Genomic DNA, 15,606 nt, shown 5'->3' on the forward strand with positions numbered 1-15,606 from the left:
ATTATGGTATATCCTCCAAGGTAAGAATGGTTTCAAAGCAACTTTCACTGTTATTTGGGGGCACAAACCCACTCTTTAAATCACTGAAAAACAAAAAAACAAATTGGCTGACATGAAGCGTTTTCTGTACATGGTATCACATGTAAATGCAATGCCCTTTTTAAAACACATATCATACTATTAATACGACAGCTACAACATCAACAAAAAAACACACTGGACTGAGCTAAAGTTCTAGGAATTCATAAGCACAAGTGTTACAAACACATGCAAGTTAGTTCCTATTTGAATAAGTTTATTATTTCTACAACACTACTTGCCTCCTGGGTTTGCATAAGAACCCCTTCAGTCCACACAGGGGGGGGGGGGGCACTGGACATCGATAGTCCTCATCAGCCTGGAGACGCTGCATTGAAGGCTCAGCACCGCTCAGGCTCCATGACAATCTTCCAGCAGACACTCCCCCATTTTGGCTCACCGACGCTGCGTCAAGACGACAGGAGGACGGCGGTGGAAACCGGGACAGCTCCACTCCGGTAAAACACCCCGCCGTATTTCTAAACACTTGCCGAGGGTTTAATTCGCTTTGCAGCCACGTTATTTTGGCCTGTCTTTCGCTGAGAAAGGACGTTAACTTTAAGTTTGGAGCGACTTCCGTTACTTCTCGTTACCAACTACAGGCTGCTGCGGCGTTAGCATTAGCAGCTAGCGGTTAGCTGCCCGGGGGTTAGTGTGACGGCTATGCTAACGCTAACAGTTCACTCCATCGATGCATTAAGTGAGTTATTAAAGTTATTCAGGGGAACCTTGTTATCTAGCCGTCACCCCCTGGTTACACTGTAACGTCCACCTAAGTTTATGTCAGTCGCCTCGGAAAACATGGAGTGAAGTCGTTATGTTTGGTGGCTTCGTTTAACTTTGCAAAGGTCACCGTTTCACACAGAAGACCCCGATGAGTTTAACTACCGTTAATGGAAATACTAGCGTTAGCTAGTCAACTCTTAGTTATGCTCAAACTGTTACATGCAGCTAAATATCGGCTGGTACCACCCTGCCATAAAGGTTATATTGCTTCTGTTGAAACAGCCTTTGACATGATGCAGAGTCAGCACTATTTTGGAGGCAGTTATTTAGGGAACTGATGCGTTGCATTGCTCTTTACAGACGAATTTGTTCCAACTATATCGTCAACCCATTTAACCTTAAATGGTATACAACATTTGTGATAGATTACAATTAAATTAGAACACAGTAAATTGTATTCCGAATCATCACCCTCTCATGCAGCCTCCAGAGAAAATGAAAGCCTGTAAAGTTGAGTTTTAACAAATCCTTTAATTGTATTGCACTGCATGAGTTGTATCTACATGTGCCTCTTGAATTGTTAACAGAGCGTCCATCAAAGCTGATAACTATTGTCAACAGGTGGAGAGGTTACCTGTTAGAGGAGATCACAGAAGACGAAACAGAATATCCTGCAATCCTCTAAACAACATGGGGGCAGTCATCTCACGGTGGAGGGTCTGTTGTCTTCCTGTTTATAGCGCATGCAACTACGTTAATTAGGATCATGTGGTTATTGCATCATTTTTTCTTTGTCAAAGGACATTTTTAGCTAGAATATTTTTTTTATAGGAGAAGCTTCCATGCACATGGAGGACAAGTAATTAAACAAAAACATATTTCAGGCACAAAAAGTGGTCTTATACTCGTTCTATGTAAATGCAAAAAATGTATACAAAAGACGTTTATGCAAATTTCCCCCTGGCATCTTCATTGCCTAATTTAAGAATATCTGGTTAGACAAATATGATAAGCATACAAAATATGCGGAAAGGAGGAAATTACTCCGGGAGTATCCAGATCTTTTCAAGAAGTTTCATGCACAAAATGTCATTATTTCTTCACACTGACTAGTTTCCTAATGTTTGTCTTACAGGCGAAACCATCCACTGTGGAGATTTTGGAGGGAATCGATAAGGTATGGATGTCATATGTCAGAAGTGCTGTTTTGAATGATCAACAACACATTTGATTTGAAACTGAGTATTTCTTACACATATTTGCTCGTGTTGTGAGACAACCTGCGATGCATTTTCTGCTGTGCTAGAAGATCAACAGGGTTTTATGTCTTCTCTCCTGTCTACTTCTGCTGTTCAGTTCAAAGTAGAGCGTTTTACAATGATTCTCTCGATATCACAAACACCCACATGATCTGAACCAACTTACTCTGCAGTGAATTGGTACAATTTCAACTATTATTCTCTGGGCTGCACCACTGGGACATTTGAAGGGAATTTCTTAGGTAAATTGCTTATTTACAGTACTTGAAGGTAGACTATTGTTCATTAGAAATACTTGAGTTTACTTCTTTTTTTTAATCTCTGGCCGTCAGTAACATTGGTCAAAAATTTCAAAATCAGCTCCTGATTGGCTAACTGATGGGTCTTTAGTGCTCTTCTACAGTTAAGCTAGTGTTGGGCTATTTTCAGCAACTGTCCTTGGAGCAGCAGACCCCACACATATACTCAAGAGGTCAGGGGGACATTTACATGTCGAAGAGAGAGTTGTTTGGCCGGTTGGTTTTGCTCTATAGAGTATCGTGGGGATTGGTTCCCCACACATACACAAAGGTATGTGTGTTCTATGGTAAGGCTGTTTATCCAGTGCCTAGAGTGACGGACACACATGTTACAGGAGACCTGTTGTGACCAGAGGGGTTCCCATAATGCCCACAAGCTATTTATAGTTGGCCTAAACCGTGCTTTGAAGCAGTGCGGTAACCTTACTTCTTTATGAGAAAAAGAAGAATAAATAATTTGTTCTGTGGACAATTATATTGAATTGAATAAATAGCGGCCTTTAAATTTATAGCTTTTGTTCGATGTCCTCCAGATAGTTACTGCCAAGTTTGAATGATATTTCTCTGATATGCATGTTCAGCTTTATATTTCCATTCCTGCTAAAAATATTGGTGTTATTGTCAAAAGCATGTAAATATAAGCAAGGCATCTTCACTGTTGAGACATAGCTTTTAAGGCAGTGGTGACCCTGGATTCTATTTTGTACTTCATATATTCTGACTTAAAGGTGGGCTAACACTACACTGGAAACGTCTAAGAGCAGGAATTATGTCACCGCAATTTAATTTCACCGAACCTTAAGGAGTTAAGTCTGACCCATCAAGAAGTTGATTTCTTTGTTGTTCGGGTGCTGTTTCTCCCAGATAATTATATATTGATATACAGAAAATGTATGCAAATTGCATCTAAAATAATCCAATTGTTATTCATTGAATGAGACCGATCTTTACATGCATGTGAAGCCATCATGGTTATTTTTATGGCACTTGGATTAATTGTAGTCTGTAAGGAAAAAGTGTTTCACTTAACCAAAGTCCAATCTTAGTAATGGTAATCACATTTTTGTTCCAACATGACTTTTTTAATTTCCTCACAGGATCTACAGACCCTCGAGGAATACAGTGAGAAGTACCAGAGGCAGTTGAAGATATGGGTCGGGCGACTGCTTCTGTACTCGTCTCTTCTCTACCTGATCACGTGTATAGTTGTGTATCTCTGGTTCCTGCCTGAACTTTTGATGGGACAGCTCATACTGTCTCTTCCCTTTGTAGTATTTCCATTATTGTAAGTGTGCAAAATAGTCCGGCATATTTTCACTAAGCTGTAACTTCAAAGTATTGCAGGCAATCAACCGTTTTCCCTCTTTTCCCTTTATCAGAGTTTGGCTACTTCGAAAAATGCTTATTGTTATTTTTTCACGAAGAACCGAAAACAACAGTAAGATCCTTTTTGAATATTTGTACATAACTTAACATATAATGGTCATTTTTGTTAACTAATGTTGAATCTTTAAGTAAATTTGTATATTTCTTTTCCAGATGAAAAATTGGAAGATCTTAAATCACGAAAAAGGAAAATAGTAAGTGATGTTTTTCTATTTGTCTGGTTGCAGTTATAATGTGTTTTGGATTTTTTTATAGCTGTAGTTTCCCTTTTGCTTTTCACTCCAAAGACTTAAGACACTTAAGAACCAGCTTGGCACTGGCCTGTCCCTAAATGACACAAATGCTCACTAATATTTTTTTTAATATATACTGTATGTATACACACACATAATTAAAATATACTTGCACAAACTAGTTTTAATTATTTGTTGCACCATGTCACTCAGTGTAGAAGTAGTACTTATGAAGCCTTTACCAACATTTTCTCTACAAGCCCGCCACACATTTTGTCAACAATATCCCTAATATCTCTGCAAACTTGAGTGACTTTTCAATACACCAGTTTCATGCATCTTGGGGTCTCCTGCAAAGGGTGGACTAGCCCTTCCTTCATGTTGTGATATTGCTCTTCCTGCGACATGCTTTCTTATCCAGGATCTGTACAGACAGTTTGATTTGTACGGTGACTTAAGCCAGCAAACCACTCTGCTAATGGCCCTTTAATAGCATTTAGTGCAGGAAAGAAATGCATCTGAGCAATTGCTTGTCATCCTCCGTCAAGTCTATTAAGTTTCAATAATTAGGGCTGATGGATTTTCACACTCTCCATTATCGAAGTAGTGAATATAATTATTCTTCATATTTTAAGTAAACATTTTGAAATGTTTGGTACTTAGATGAAGATGTAGTCTTCAGTGAAGTAACTTCCTTGTGCCATTTCTTATATCTACGTGTTATCGTTGGTGATTCTAAGATGTCGACGTGTGTTTAAGAAGCACCTTTTAATTAATCCGGATGACCATCAAGTAGTTACTAAGCAACAGATATTGTAGGAATCATTTCTTTGACATTTATTGGAATAAAATAATTTTGCATTAATGCCCTTAATACTTTTTTTTAATGTTTTGTTTTTTCCAGCTTGAAGAAGTCATGGAAACGGAGACGTATAAAAATGCTAAACTGATCCTAGAGAGATTTGATCCTGATTCTAAGAGAAGAATTTTGAGTTGCTTTCTTTTAACTGTCAAATGTATATTGTCTTCTTGTTTTCCATAGTAAAACAATATTTTGCACCTTCTCTTCTGTTTTAAAGGAGCTCGACTCCACACCAGTTCGACCCCAGATGACTCCAAAACCAGGCCAGGGTACAAATGAGTTCAGAACACCCACTCCTCCTTTTGCATGCCTGCCTCCTATTGTCCAGTAAACAGCAATTGTTTTCTGTGTTAGAGCTCCGCCAGCGCAATGTCATCCCAAAGACCCCCACCGTGGCGGTGAATCCTGCGAGCGGAGCTGCTGCTCGCCCCCCTCTTAGCTCTGGGTCCACCTTTCCCGGACGCTCCTCCCACTCCGCTCCAGGTGGACCCCCAGAGAGGGGCCTGTCTGCTGTAGCTGCTCAGCAGACCCTGATGAGGAGGCCTGTGACCCCCGGAACACCTGTTCCAGGAGTCGGTGAGTTACCTGCACACAGGGGGACCTCGTCATAATGTGGTCCATTACAGTGTGATTTACTCCTCTCTGGCTCCGTGTACCTTGTTGCTCAAGGCTCTTGTGTTGTCAGCAAGGGTGGTACGTGTTATACAGAAGTTCTAATGGGCAGCTAATTGCATGAGTGTAGTTTTAAGTATTTATTAAACTAGTGTATAATTTAGAACTAGGATTAGAATTGGGGTTTATCTTTCGAGACCATGAGTGTTTAAGTTAACCTTAAGAGTAAGCTGCGTATGCTTTACAAAGCAGGCCAACGCAGTGAAAACTTTCCTTAGAACATTTGCTGAATGCGAAAGACATCTGTGGAGTGCAGAGTGGCTGCATTTTCAATATAAATTATTTATGGACTATGAACACTCAATAGAAGATGCAAATGAGTGCAAATGGTAAAGGACGTGTGTTCCTAGAGGAAGCTGCATGCTGTAATTGCCATGTGGAATGCCAACTGTGAGGTGTGCACGAATCAGGATTACATTAACTATGATTAATTAGCCAGACCTGCGTTTGTTCTCTGGGCAATGCTGGTGGAATCTTGCTAAATGTCTTTTAATTCTTGTTGAAATTGCCTTTGCTATTTGAAACACCTTGCAAATGGTTTACATGACTTGATGTTATCACCTGCTTCTGCAGAAAATTGAAAGTGAAAAGCAATTTGATACAAAGCGTCACCACAGAGTCTCCATATGTTGGTAAATTAATAACCAGCAGGATATTGAGACTCTGCCAAGTCTCACAGAAATGACCAGTCATCTTCCTATGATTGCTGTTGATGTTAGATTATATTAATTAGTACTCACCAACACAGCAGGGATTCTGGACGTGCTTTCAAGCGAGATCCAGTGTTAATTCATTAGGAAAAAGGTACAGGTTTGTGTAATAAACTAAATTTCTGCCTGAGTTTTTCCTGTAAGCAGCCTCTGTTTAATGCCGTTTGTATTCAAGTCTAGAGAAAGTCTTACGGGCATTGCTGTTCTTTAGCAGGGATGCACCCCCCAGGCCCGCCGCTGGCCAGACCCGTGGTCCCAAGGGAAAGAGGCGCTATGGACCGAGTCATTGAGTATCTTGTTGGAGATGGCCCTCAGAACAGGTACTTTTCCTCTGCTTTTGCACATAGAACACATGCATTGTATGCAACGTGTCATTTATATGTAATATTAAGATGGCTTTTAGCCAAGCTATGAAACTGCAGTGCTGAACTATCTTTTATGTCTTCCTCGTAGATACGCTCTCATCTGTCAGCAGTGTCTGTCCCATAACGGCATGGCATTAAAAGAGGAATTTGAATATGTTGGTAAGACTTAAAAGAAACGCACCCTCTTGTCAGTCTCCATCAAATACTGCGCCTTCCTTTGCCCTCTAGCTTTTGGCAGTGTAGTATATCATATAGCTCTTTAATGGCGCTCCTATAACCGACCCCTGTAAGCAAAAACGCAAAAAGATTGAATATGCAAACCAGTGCTACACATCAGTTTGAAGTGTTTATGCATCTCAGGCATTTTCTGTCATTGGTTCATATTCATGTATATTAATCTATGTCTGTTCAGAAAATGCATGGGAGAAGTGACATAAACTATGCGTGCGGTGTTTGACTTGTGTTGTTTCAGCCTTCCGATGTGCATATTGTTATTTCCTGAACCCCGCGAGGAAGACCAGGCCTCAGGCCCCCAGACTCCCCGAGGCCGCTGGCGAACTGAAGGCGTCACTAGAGGCGCCCGTAGCTTCGTCTGCCACCGATTTAGAAGTTGACCAATCACTTTTAGGTGAGGACCGCACGTCGATAGCAGCTTTCATCTGGACATGGTTGACAATATTACTACACTAAATTAAATGTTAAAACTCTAGTCTAACACACATGCATATCCTTTGCTTTTATGCTGTTTTTACATTTGTGCAAATCTAAATCAGGGCAAACCAAGCCAGCAGATGTTTCGGCTGAAACCGACACCCAGGAGCCCGGCACACCAACGTCCACAGAGCCCGGCTCTGCGTCAGACAGCCAAAGCACCCCCGAGTCTCAAGATCCGCACTCGGAGAAATCTGACGCAGAGCAAGATGTGTCTGCCATGGAAGTGGAATGAAACGGTGCCAGTCAGGCTGAAACATTTATCTTTAAGAAATGTGATAACCGTTGACTTACAAGCAAACGCCGTGAGTTGAAATGACCCAGTAAGAAGTTGGCAGGTGATGTGATTTTCAACTCGCAGTCCAGAATGTCCTTTTCTTTTGAGAATGGCTTTTATAGTACTGAAAAGATATTGTATGAAATTGCATTTTGTTGCAATCTTTTCCTGTGTGAGTCCTTGCTGTTAAAACATCGTATTCGCAACAGTAAGGCTTATACTTGTGTGGATTTTGAATTTCCATGTTTTCTTTACTTTCAATATTTTATGTTTCTTGGACAGAACAGTATTCTATATGAGTTAATTTGATACTGCAGGGAAAAAATATATATTTTGTTGGTAAAATTTATTTATGGTAAAATATTTATGAATGCTTACTTATAGATACTATAATCTTTTGCCTCTCATGACTGTTGACTGGGGTACTTTGTAGCACGGAAATGCTACTATGTTTACACAACAATGGTACCATAATACAAATGCAACATAGTATGTATTTATTACTAAATGCTGGAGATTTGTCAGTACTGTGCACCTGTCCGAAATGTGCCTTTTATATTCAAGTCTTTCAGAGAGTTGTTGATGCCACCTGTTTACACAAAGACACAGTCATTAAACTGTTTACAGACTATCTGTTTTCTAGATGGAGGAATTCTTGTTCTGTATGAATAATATTAAATAAACTTTTGAGAGCATCTGTCTACATGTGTGTTCAGAATTACAACGCATTCAGCGAGACAGTTTTTTTTTTTTTTTTTTTTTTTTTTTTTTTTTTAGGAAGGCATATGCTGAGGAATTTTCTGACTGATGTTGCTGTGAATCAATCTTTGCTGTATTTTAAATGTAACTCTGCATGGATATCGAAATATGGATCTAAAGGTCAAACTTACATGTAAATAGCCATGATGGCAATAGCCTGGTTATTCATGTCACTTTCGGTGTGTCAAGTATTTTAGACCGCCGCCCCATTTCTTTTCCGGCCGGCTTCTCACTCAGGAGCATGTTTAAACGGTCCATTTTCATTAGCGGGCCAATTTTAGCCTGTGATCATTTTATTTTAGCTCATTGATCATTTCAGACAGTGTAAGATAATAAGGCTGACACAGAGCCCGACCAGTCTTGATTGCTTGACCCTCTTCATTTGCAACACGAAACTCATTGCGGCTACAAAGTTGCTCTCTGCCATCACATGACCCCTTTCCCCTGAAGATGGACCGTAAACTATCCGTGAGGTCAACACCCCACGTCTTCTATGGGTTTTGATAATGTATGTTTACAGAGACGTGACCTCCTGGGCCTTGTAATGCATCAATGTGACATAGACAGTAACGCCTGATTCCACCGCATGCTGTTTGAGGTTGACCTCTGACAAGAGCCAAACGGGGGAAAAAATGGGACATCAATAGGACGACGCTTGGATGTTGTCATGCCATTGGGAGGTTGTCCGGTATACATAGCCTGCACATATGTGCATCATCATAATATATCACAAAAGAGATCTGTGTTTTTAGAATGTATGTTTGAGTGATATTTTTGACTCCACAGCATTGAATCATTTCTTGACAGTTTGTACCGCTAGGACCAACAATTGTGTATTGTGTGCACAGTTTTCAGCTTAACGACATTCAGTTTTTCTCTTTTTTTTTTTTTTATCCATACAATGCATGACGAGTTTCAGAGACAGGTGAGGGGGTCACAGAGATCTTTTACCGTTCATGTAGTGGCAAACAACGGCTAGCGGCACATGTCATATTTGAAATCAACTCCGTAATCAGGATGTTTATATTATAATTTAGACCAAATTGACCTTGATCTCAACCTATTGATGAACAGTTAAAAAAAAATTGCTGCTTGCATAATGTGAATACAAAAGATACACTTGGTTCTTGTGTCCAACTGAACAAAAGGATTACATCTGTATTGCTATCATGGAGACACTAATTGATTTTCAAGGATGACAAATGACATACAAAGCTCCAGTGCCAGGGTAATTTTCAGCAAGCGATGAAAATGTACAGCAGAGCTGTCCCAAGGTTCATAGTTCTTTTCACACTCATCTCTCACATGTGCATTCGAGGCCACTTGACTCAAATTTATACTGATCTTTTATTTATACCCAGAAAAAATGGCAGATAAGAAACATAAGTGTTCTTGATATTGTGTTTTGTCATATCTAGCAGCCAAAGATTGAAATCCTGCGAAACAATTTTCTGTAGAAATGAAAGAGCGTGGCCTTCTGAACCTCGGAGGAAAATAACCCTGCGGTGCGAAGCCGAATATGAAACCGAGGCACAGAATAAGTAAAATAGACAAGTGCACCAGGCTTGTCACTTTTCCATTTGCTGCCCCCGAGTGTGAGCACTTCAAAATTCTCCTCATCTCAGTGAAGACCTTCATCGTTATGCCCTATCTACTGTACTGAATACAAAAAAAACTCCCTAACAGACAAAAGCAATAAAGAAGGGACTTTAAAGTCTGCACCATGTTTGTGTCCATCAGGAAGAACAACAAAGTCGTAAACATACAACACAAGCCCTTGTGCATTGGAGGCGACGTGGAAAATGCTCAGATGAGTGTCGCAGAAGCAGTTTGACACGGTTTTGATATCAAACATTACCATTGGCTCTCGCCAACAGCATCATTACACAGTAATAAGAGCACAATCTCCTTCAGAGGAGCATTAAAATCAGATTAGATTATACAAGAGCCTGGCTTGATGAGCTGCGAGGGATGATGGTTCCCGAGCACTGCGTCTCTGCTTATTACAGTTGCTCCTTCGCTGCTCGGGCTTGAATTGCCACATGACAAAGTTGATCAGTTTTTTAACAAAAGGTCATCAGCTTCCAAGAAATTAGCTTTTTAAATTCAAGTCATTTGAAACGTACACACCCAGATGGATGGCCCTCCATTCCCCCCCCCCGCACCCCCCCTGCATTCAATCTGTCAAATCACCAACGCATGCCGCTGAATACGTGATGCCGGCAATAAACCACTGTGCCCGCAGTTTATACCACAATGACATTCAGGGATCAGAGAGCATTGTCATTCTCTGTCCCATCTTGAACTCATTGCACCACTGAGGGAGGACATCAGTTTGAGCTCTCATACACTTTGACAATTATTATTGCAAACAATCTACTGTGGTACCTTGATTAAATAATAAACTAGAGAAGGAAGTGCGACGGAGCCTATGCTTGGAAATATCTACTACATCACAACAATAAACACTGAGACGCTGAGCATTGAGATGCTAGCATGTATGGGATTAGCTCCAAATAGGGCAACTTAATACATTTAACCTGTTCTTACCTCGGAATCGATAACATGAATGATTAACCGAAATGTAAAAGTTGTGTCATGTGCACAATAATGCGATTATAGCACAACATTTGTGATTATCTCTTGGTTTTCTCGTTGTTTTAATAAAAGATTACATATTCATGTGCTCAAAAAAACCAAAAACCAAATAGGGAGGGATTGGAAGGCCGAGACAACACACCCTTGCCGCTGCCTCGTGTGGAAATCATACAAAGCATCCTGCAGGCAGCCGGTTCCTTTTATAGCTTCATCTATTACCACACTGTCATTGTTAATTGTCTTCTTTTTACCTCTGCAGGATTTTCCAAAGTGGTCCTATCGAATGTGACAGGAGGAAGAGCATTAAGCATCTGACAAGATGATATCTAAGTTCAATTTCCTACTCCTCACCTGATTTATACCTGCAGCAGATCATTTTCCTTTCTGTCATAAAGACCTCTATAAATCAGTGGTGCTTATGGAAGCACTACAGAACAGGGTCTCTGGATTTGTATCCCCTGTGTTCGCTATTAGGAAGCCATTACAGCCACATTTTCCTCCTTCAAACAAAAATGATCAAATCTAATACTGGCGAGATTAGAGAGATAAAGAGAGAAAGCGTCGGCAGAGCTGTTCAACACGGGCCCCTGTCTAAACAATATGCTCTAAACTCAATAAAAAACGGGCTTTTTCGTCGGTGACACCATTATCCATCTGTTTGGACAAAATTGCTGTATCATAGTATAAATCTACGATACAAGTGACATATCCTCTAAAATAAAAGGGAACATTAACTGCTCTATCTTCTAGAGGCCATGGGACTAGCTGGCTATAAGCTCAGTCAAGTGTGATGGCAGTTATACTGTGTTTTACTAGACTGCAGACAATTATACTTTGCTCCTCTCCCCTAAGAAGACAAACTGCCATGGCTTCAGCTGAAATGATTTCAAATAGATTTTCCAAAATGTCTGTCGCCAGATTGCTTCCATACATTATTTCACTTAAATGGAGAGAAAAAAAGAGGGAACAAATCCACAAATCAATCACAACAGCCCACTTCACCAGATGGAAAGACGAGAGCTTTCAGTGAGCGTGTGTGTGTGTGTGTCTTTGTGTGCGCGTGTGTGTCGAAAAACCTACAGAGAAGGACAGTTATGGGATGTGCAGAGTCCCGTCTCTTCTGTACGCGTCTCACTCATCTTGAAGGATGACATCGAGTATCTACTCTCAGTGGTGAGCTGGCAGTGCTGTGAAAGTGGAATAATGTATAATGAACTGACTCGTTGACTTCTGGCGAGTTCACACACTGGTCCGCTCACCCGATTGTGCGTAATCCGTTAAGAGGAGAGGCACGTTTAATTATTTCACATGAAAACACAGTACGCACTGCTTTGATAAGAGGTAGACCCGGTTTCGTAACACAGGAACATACTTATGAGAGAATGTAAGACGGTAGGTGGAAATATGAAATCTATATTGTTGTACAATGACCAATTTATGGCCTAACATCGAATTTCTACTCGTTTAACAAGCATTCTTATCATGTACTCATCTATTTTTTAACTGTAATTACACATCCATCTGGGAGACGATTAAAAAAATGTTGCAACCTTCATATCAACCACAGGGGGGTTTCAGCCAGATTGAGCTACACTGAGGCTACACTCAGGGCTCTAGTTTTTACGCACAATCATGCCGAATAGAGCCAACGCTAACGTAACTTGTTATCATTCGCTGAGTTATTCTCAGTGGAGAAGTTAGCTAGCTTTGTATAGGGCAATGAATGAATTCAATCTTTAATATAACTAACACCACAATTACTTAACGACAATGTGATTCCACTGGAGAAATGCAAGCTTGATTTTGAATTAGCTCGTGAGAAATTCCTCACGGTGTATAGCTAAAAGTGGAGCAGAGATGCTGCAGTGCTTTTCACCTGGAAACAATGAAAAAGGTTACTACCTATGTAACAAACTTACCACCTGTCACTATACTCTCCAAACTCTGCAAATAATATGAAATAAGATAAGATATTCCTTGATTAGTCCAGAAGGGGGAAAAATTTACAGGAATTACAGTAGCGAACAAGAGACATTGTACAAAGAAACACAACCAAAAACCTGTATTATAAAATAAGTACTAATACAAATTATAACATAAAAAACAAGAATGCACAACAACTGAAATAAAATAGTATAAATACAGACAGAACAGTTAAAATGATTTTTGCAGGTGGATTTATTTAGACGTCCTGAATAGATCGGTTTTCCGATTCAATTGAAAATGAAGTGAAATAAAAGTAAAGTTAAGGGATTAAAGAGTCAAACCCACAAGGCAACCCAAAGGGCCAACTGTGGGTTTAACTGTTATGGACTGTGACTTATCTTTCACTGGGTTATAGAGATAAACCATTGTTGAATGGCGGCAGCGAAACTTAATGCTAAGTAGGAACACTTGTGTCTCGTGTCTCGTTTAAGGGTGTTAAAGTGAGTAAGCTACATTTTTTAGACAGTCCAATCATGTCATCCTGTGACAGCCACAGGAACTGGATCTTTTTTTCTTTTGTTTTTTTTTGTCATGGAATTTGAATTGATAGTTGTTGAGATTTCAAACGAGTTTTTCAAGAACACAAACCATTCAAGAATTTGTCCGGCCTCCTTTATTGCCTTTAAACTGTGTTTTCATCGTGGTCTCCTTCTGGAAAATACTGATGTGGGTGGTTATGAATATTATGTTCACGTAAACAGTCCTAAAGGACGCGTTCCCAGACCAGTTTTTGATTGCTGCCTTTCTATACAAAACTGAGAGTGAAAAATAAATGCTTAATTTTGAATAAAACAGTGTAAAAGTCGTATTAGACTCTCAGGGAGTTTGAACCCGACACCGACACAAGCCATACGACACAACAACTAACTTTATACTTTAGACCAGGACAGATTATTCATTGTCTTGCCATTGTCAACCCATAAGGAAGAAGTAACAAACATTATGACACCGCTGCAATTCAGCATTATAGTCATGCGCATTTATTACGTTTACTGTAGATGGCAAACATCCATGCGTGACACAATCCATCTCTGTTTTGTGTAGATAGTGTTGTGTGTGAGATGAATATATGCAACAAAATGACAGAACACAGGGATATACTGTATATTCTGTGTACATAATACCAAAGGAAACCTACACCGGCTCACATAACTGAATTCATTTTACTGTTATTAGACCCGTTCTCTGTGAAACCCTCCTAGAGGAAGTAATACCAGCAGAACCATTTTAATCTCTTCTCAAAGCCTTTATTATCTCTGCAGATATGCCCTCATGTAATTCTCTTTTTACACTAGTGTCTCTTTGACTTCCCTATTGTGAGCCTCTTCTGAAACTTCTAAAAAGTAGATCCTTGGGACGTATAACTTAATTTTAGCATCACAAACTTAACACTTGACATTGTGTCGGTGTGTAAATATGAGGGCCGTGGTATGTATTTATGTATTAAGCATTCAGTACTGTCTAAAATCTTCTCAGTAAGAAATAACCTGCCATTTAGAGATCACACATTTCAGCTTAGGCTACTAAATTCCCAACTTGTCAAACGTTTTACATGGCCTTCAAAAAGCTAAAGCTAAAGATTGTTTTCCATAAGCAAACATTAAGGTCTGGTATTCAGAATCGAGGTGTCAGCTCAAGTCCAGTAATTTAAACTATGGCGGTCAATGTAAACGCATTAATCTATGTGATTAAATCTATGTGATTAATGCGGCTGAGATTAATGCAAGAAAATAGTTAACGTTCGTTTGTTTACTTCCGTTTTTTTTCCAGGACCGGAAGTAAACCGGAAGTTGACCGCGAATCGGCCGATCACGATATAGAGAGTTTTTTGCGTTGTTAGTAAAAGAAACAGAGGCGGGACGGCCTTTGCGGAGCGGAGACCTGTGCAGAGGAATTCCTCCACGTGTGAGACAGAAGGGGGTAAGTGGCAAACGGACCACTTAAAGCACCGCTAGGCTAAGCTAGCTGCTTCAATCTCAACATCTAACGTTACTCGGCGCACAGTCTGCAGAGGACCTCCATTGTGGTTTAGAAAGAGATTGTTGGCACTTCAAACACAGCCTTTGCATTATGGAGAGTTCAGAGCGAAGTGCACAAGGACAGATTCTGCCTCCATGATGATCAAATGTGTTTTTTTGTCTAAAATAACATTAATAAATAGAACAAAGGTGTCTGAAATACACACGGTCTAAAGTGATTATTCATTTAAGATTAAGAATCATTAAAAATAAAATTCTCCCAACAACAACAACAACAATATTCATTTATCGCCATTAAATGAGCTTATTTAATTTCAAAATGTGCTATTAATCAGCACATTTTTTAAAATCTATTGACAGCTCTTATTTAAACTAGTGGACATGTAAACGTTTGAGAAATACTTGATACTATTAGGTCAATAAAAGTTAATGATCAACATGCCGACACCATTATTCAGCTGCGTACAATTTATATTGAAATGATCTGAGGTGTTGGATAGTTTTGTTAATTCATGAATAAATGGACACATACAGAAATATAAATACACATTAAGCCTTTAATGTTTTTTTTTAAGTTATCGTTTGGAGAGTATCTTCCCGAAAGATAATACTGTATCTTCTTGCAGTGTGATAAAAAAAAAAAATCAAAAACCAAACATCCGAGAGGATGGAGGGTTGCAGCGCAGAGCGCAGAAGAGGGCGCCTC

At 39.7% G+C, this 15,606-nt stretch overlaps 1 protein-coding gene across 3 annotated transcripts; it reads left to right on the forward strand.

The window, feature by feature from the left end:
- Positions 1-377: 377 nt before the first annotated feature.
- Positions 378-8,271, forward strand: lnpa (limb and neural patterns a). Of its 3 annotated transcripts, none has more exons than XM_037489540.2 (13): positions 378-536; positions 1,426-1,521; positions 1,940-1,981; positions 3,460-3,647; positions 3,742-3,800; positions 3,902-3,942; positions 4,886-4,969; positions 5,061-5,112; positions 5,198-5,419; positions 6,437-6,545; positions 6,679-6,749; positions 7,063-7,218; positions 7,364-8,271. In XM_037489540.2, the coding sequence occupies exons 2-13, from the start codon at positions 1,495-1,497 to the stop codon at positions 7,534-7,536; spliced, it is 1,224 nt and encodes a 407-aa protein (XP_037345437.2). In that variant the 5' UTR covers positions 378-536; positions 1,426-1,494; the 3' UTR covers positions 7,537-8,271. The 3 variants fall into 3 exon arrangements, with proteins under 3 accessions (XP_037345437.2, XP_037345438.2, XP_062421144.1); XM_037489541.2 differs by having other exon boundaries at positions 6,440-6,545; XM_062565160.1 differs by lacking the exon at positions 4,886-4,969.
- The last annotated feature ends 7,335 nt before the right edge of the window (positions 8,272-15,606 follow it).

Source organism: Pungitius pungitius, chromosome 10 (assembly GCF_949316345.1).
Source record: "Pungitius pungitius chromosome 10, fPunPun2.1, whole genome shotgun sequence".
Classification (NCBI taxonomy): domain Eukaryota; kingdom Metazoa; phylum Chordata; class Actinopteri; order Perciformes; family Gasterosteidae; genus Pungitius; species Pungitius pungitius.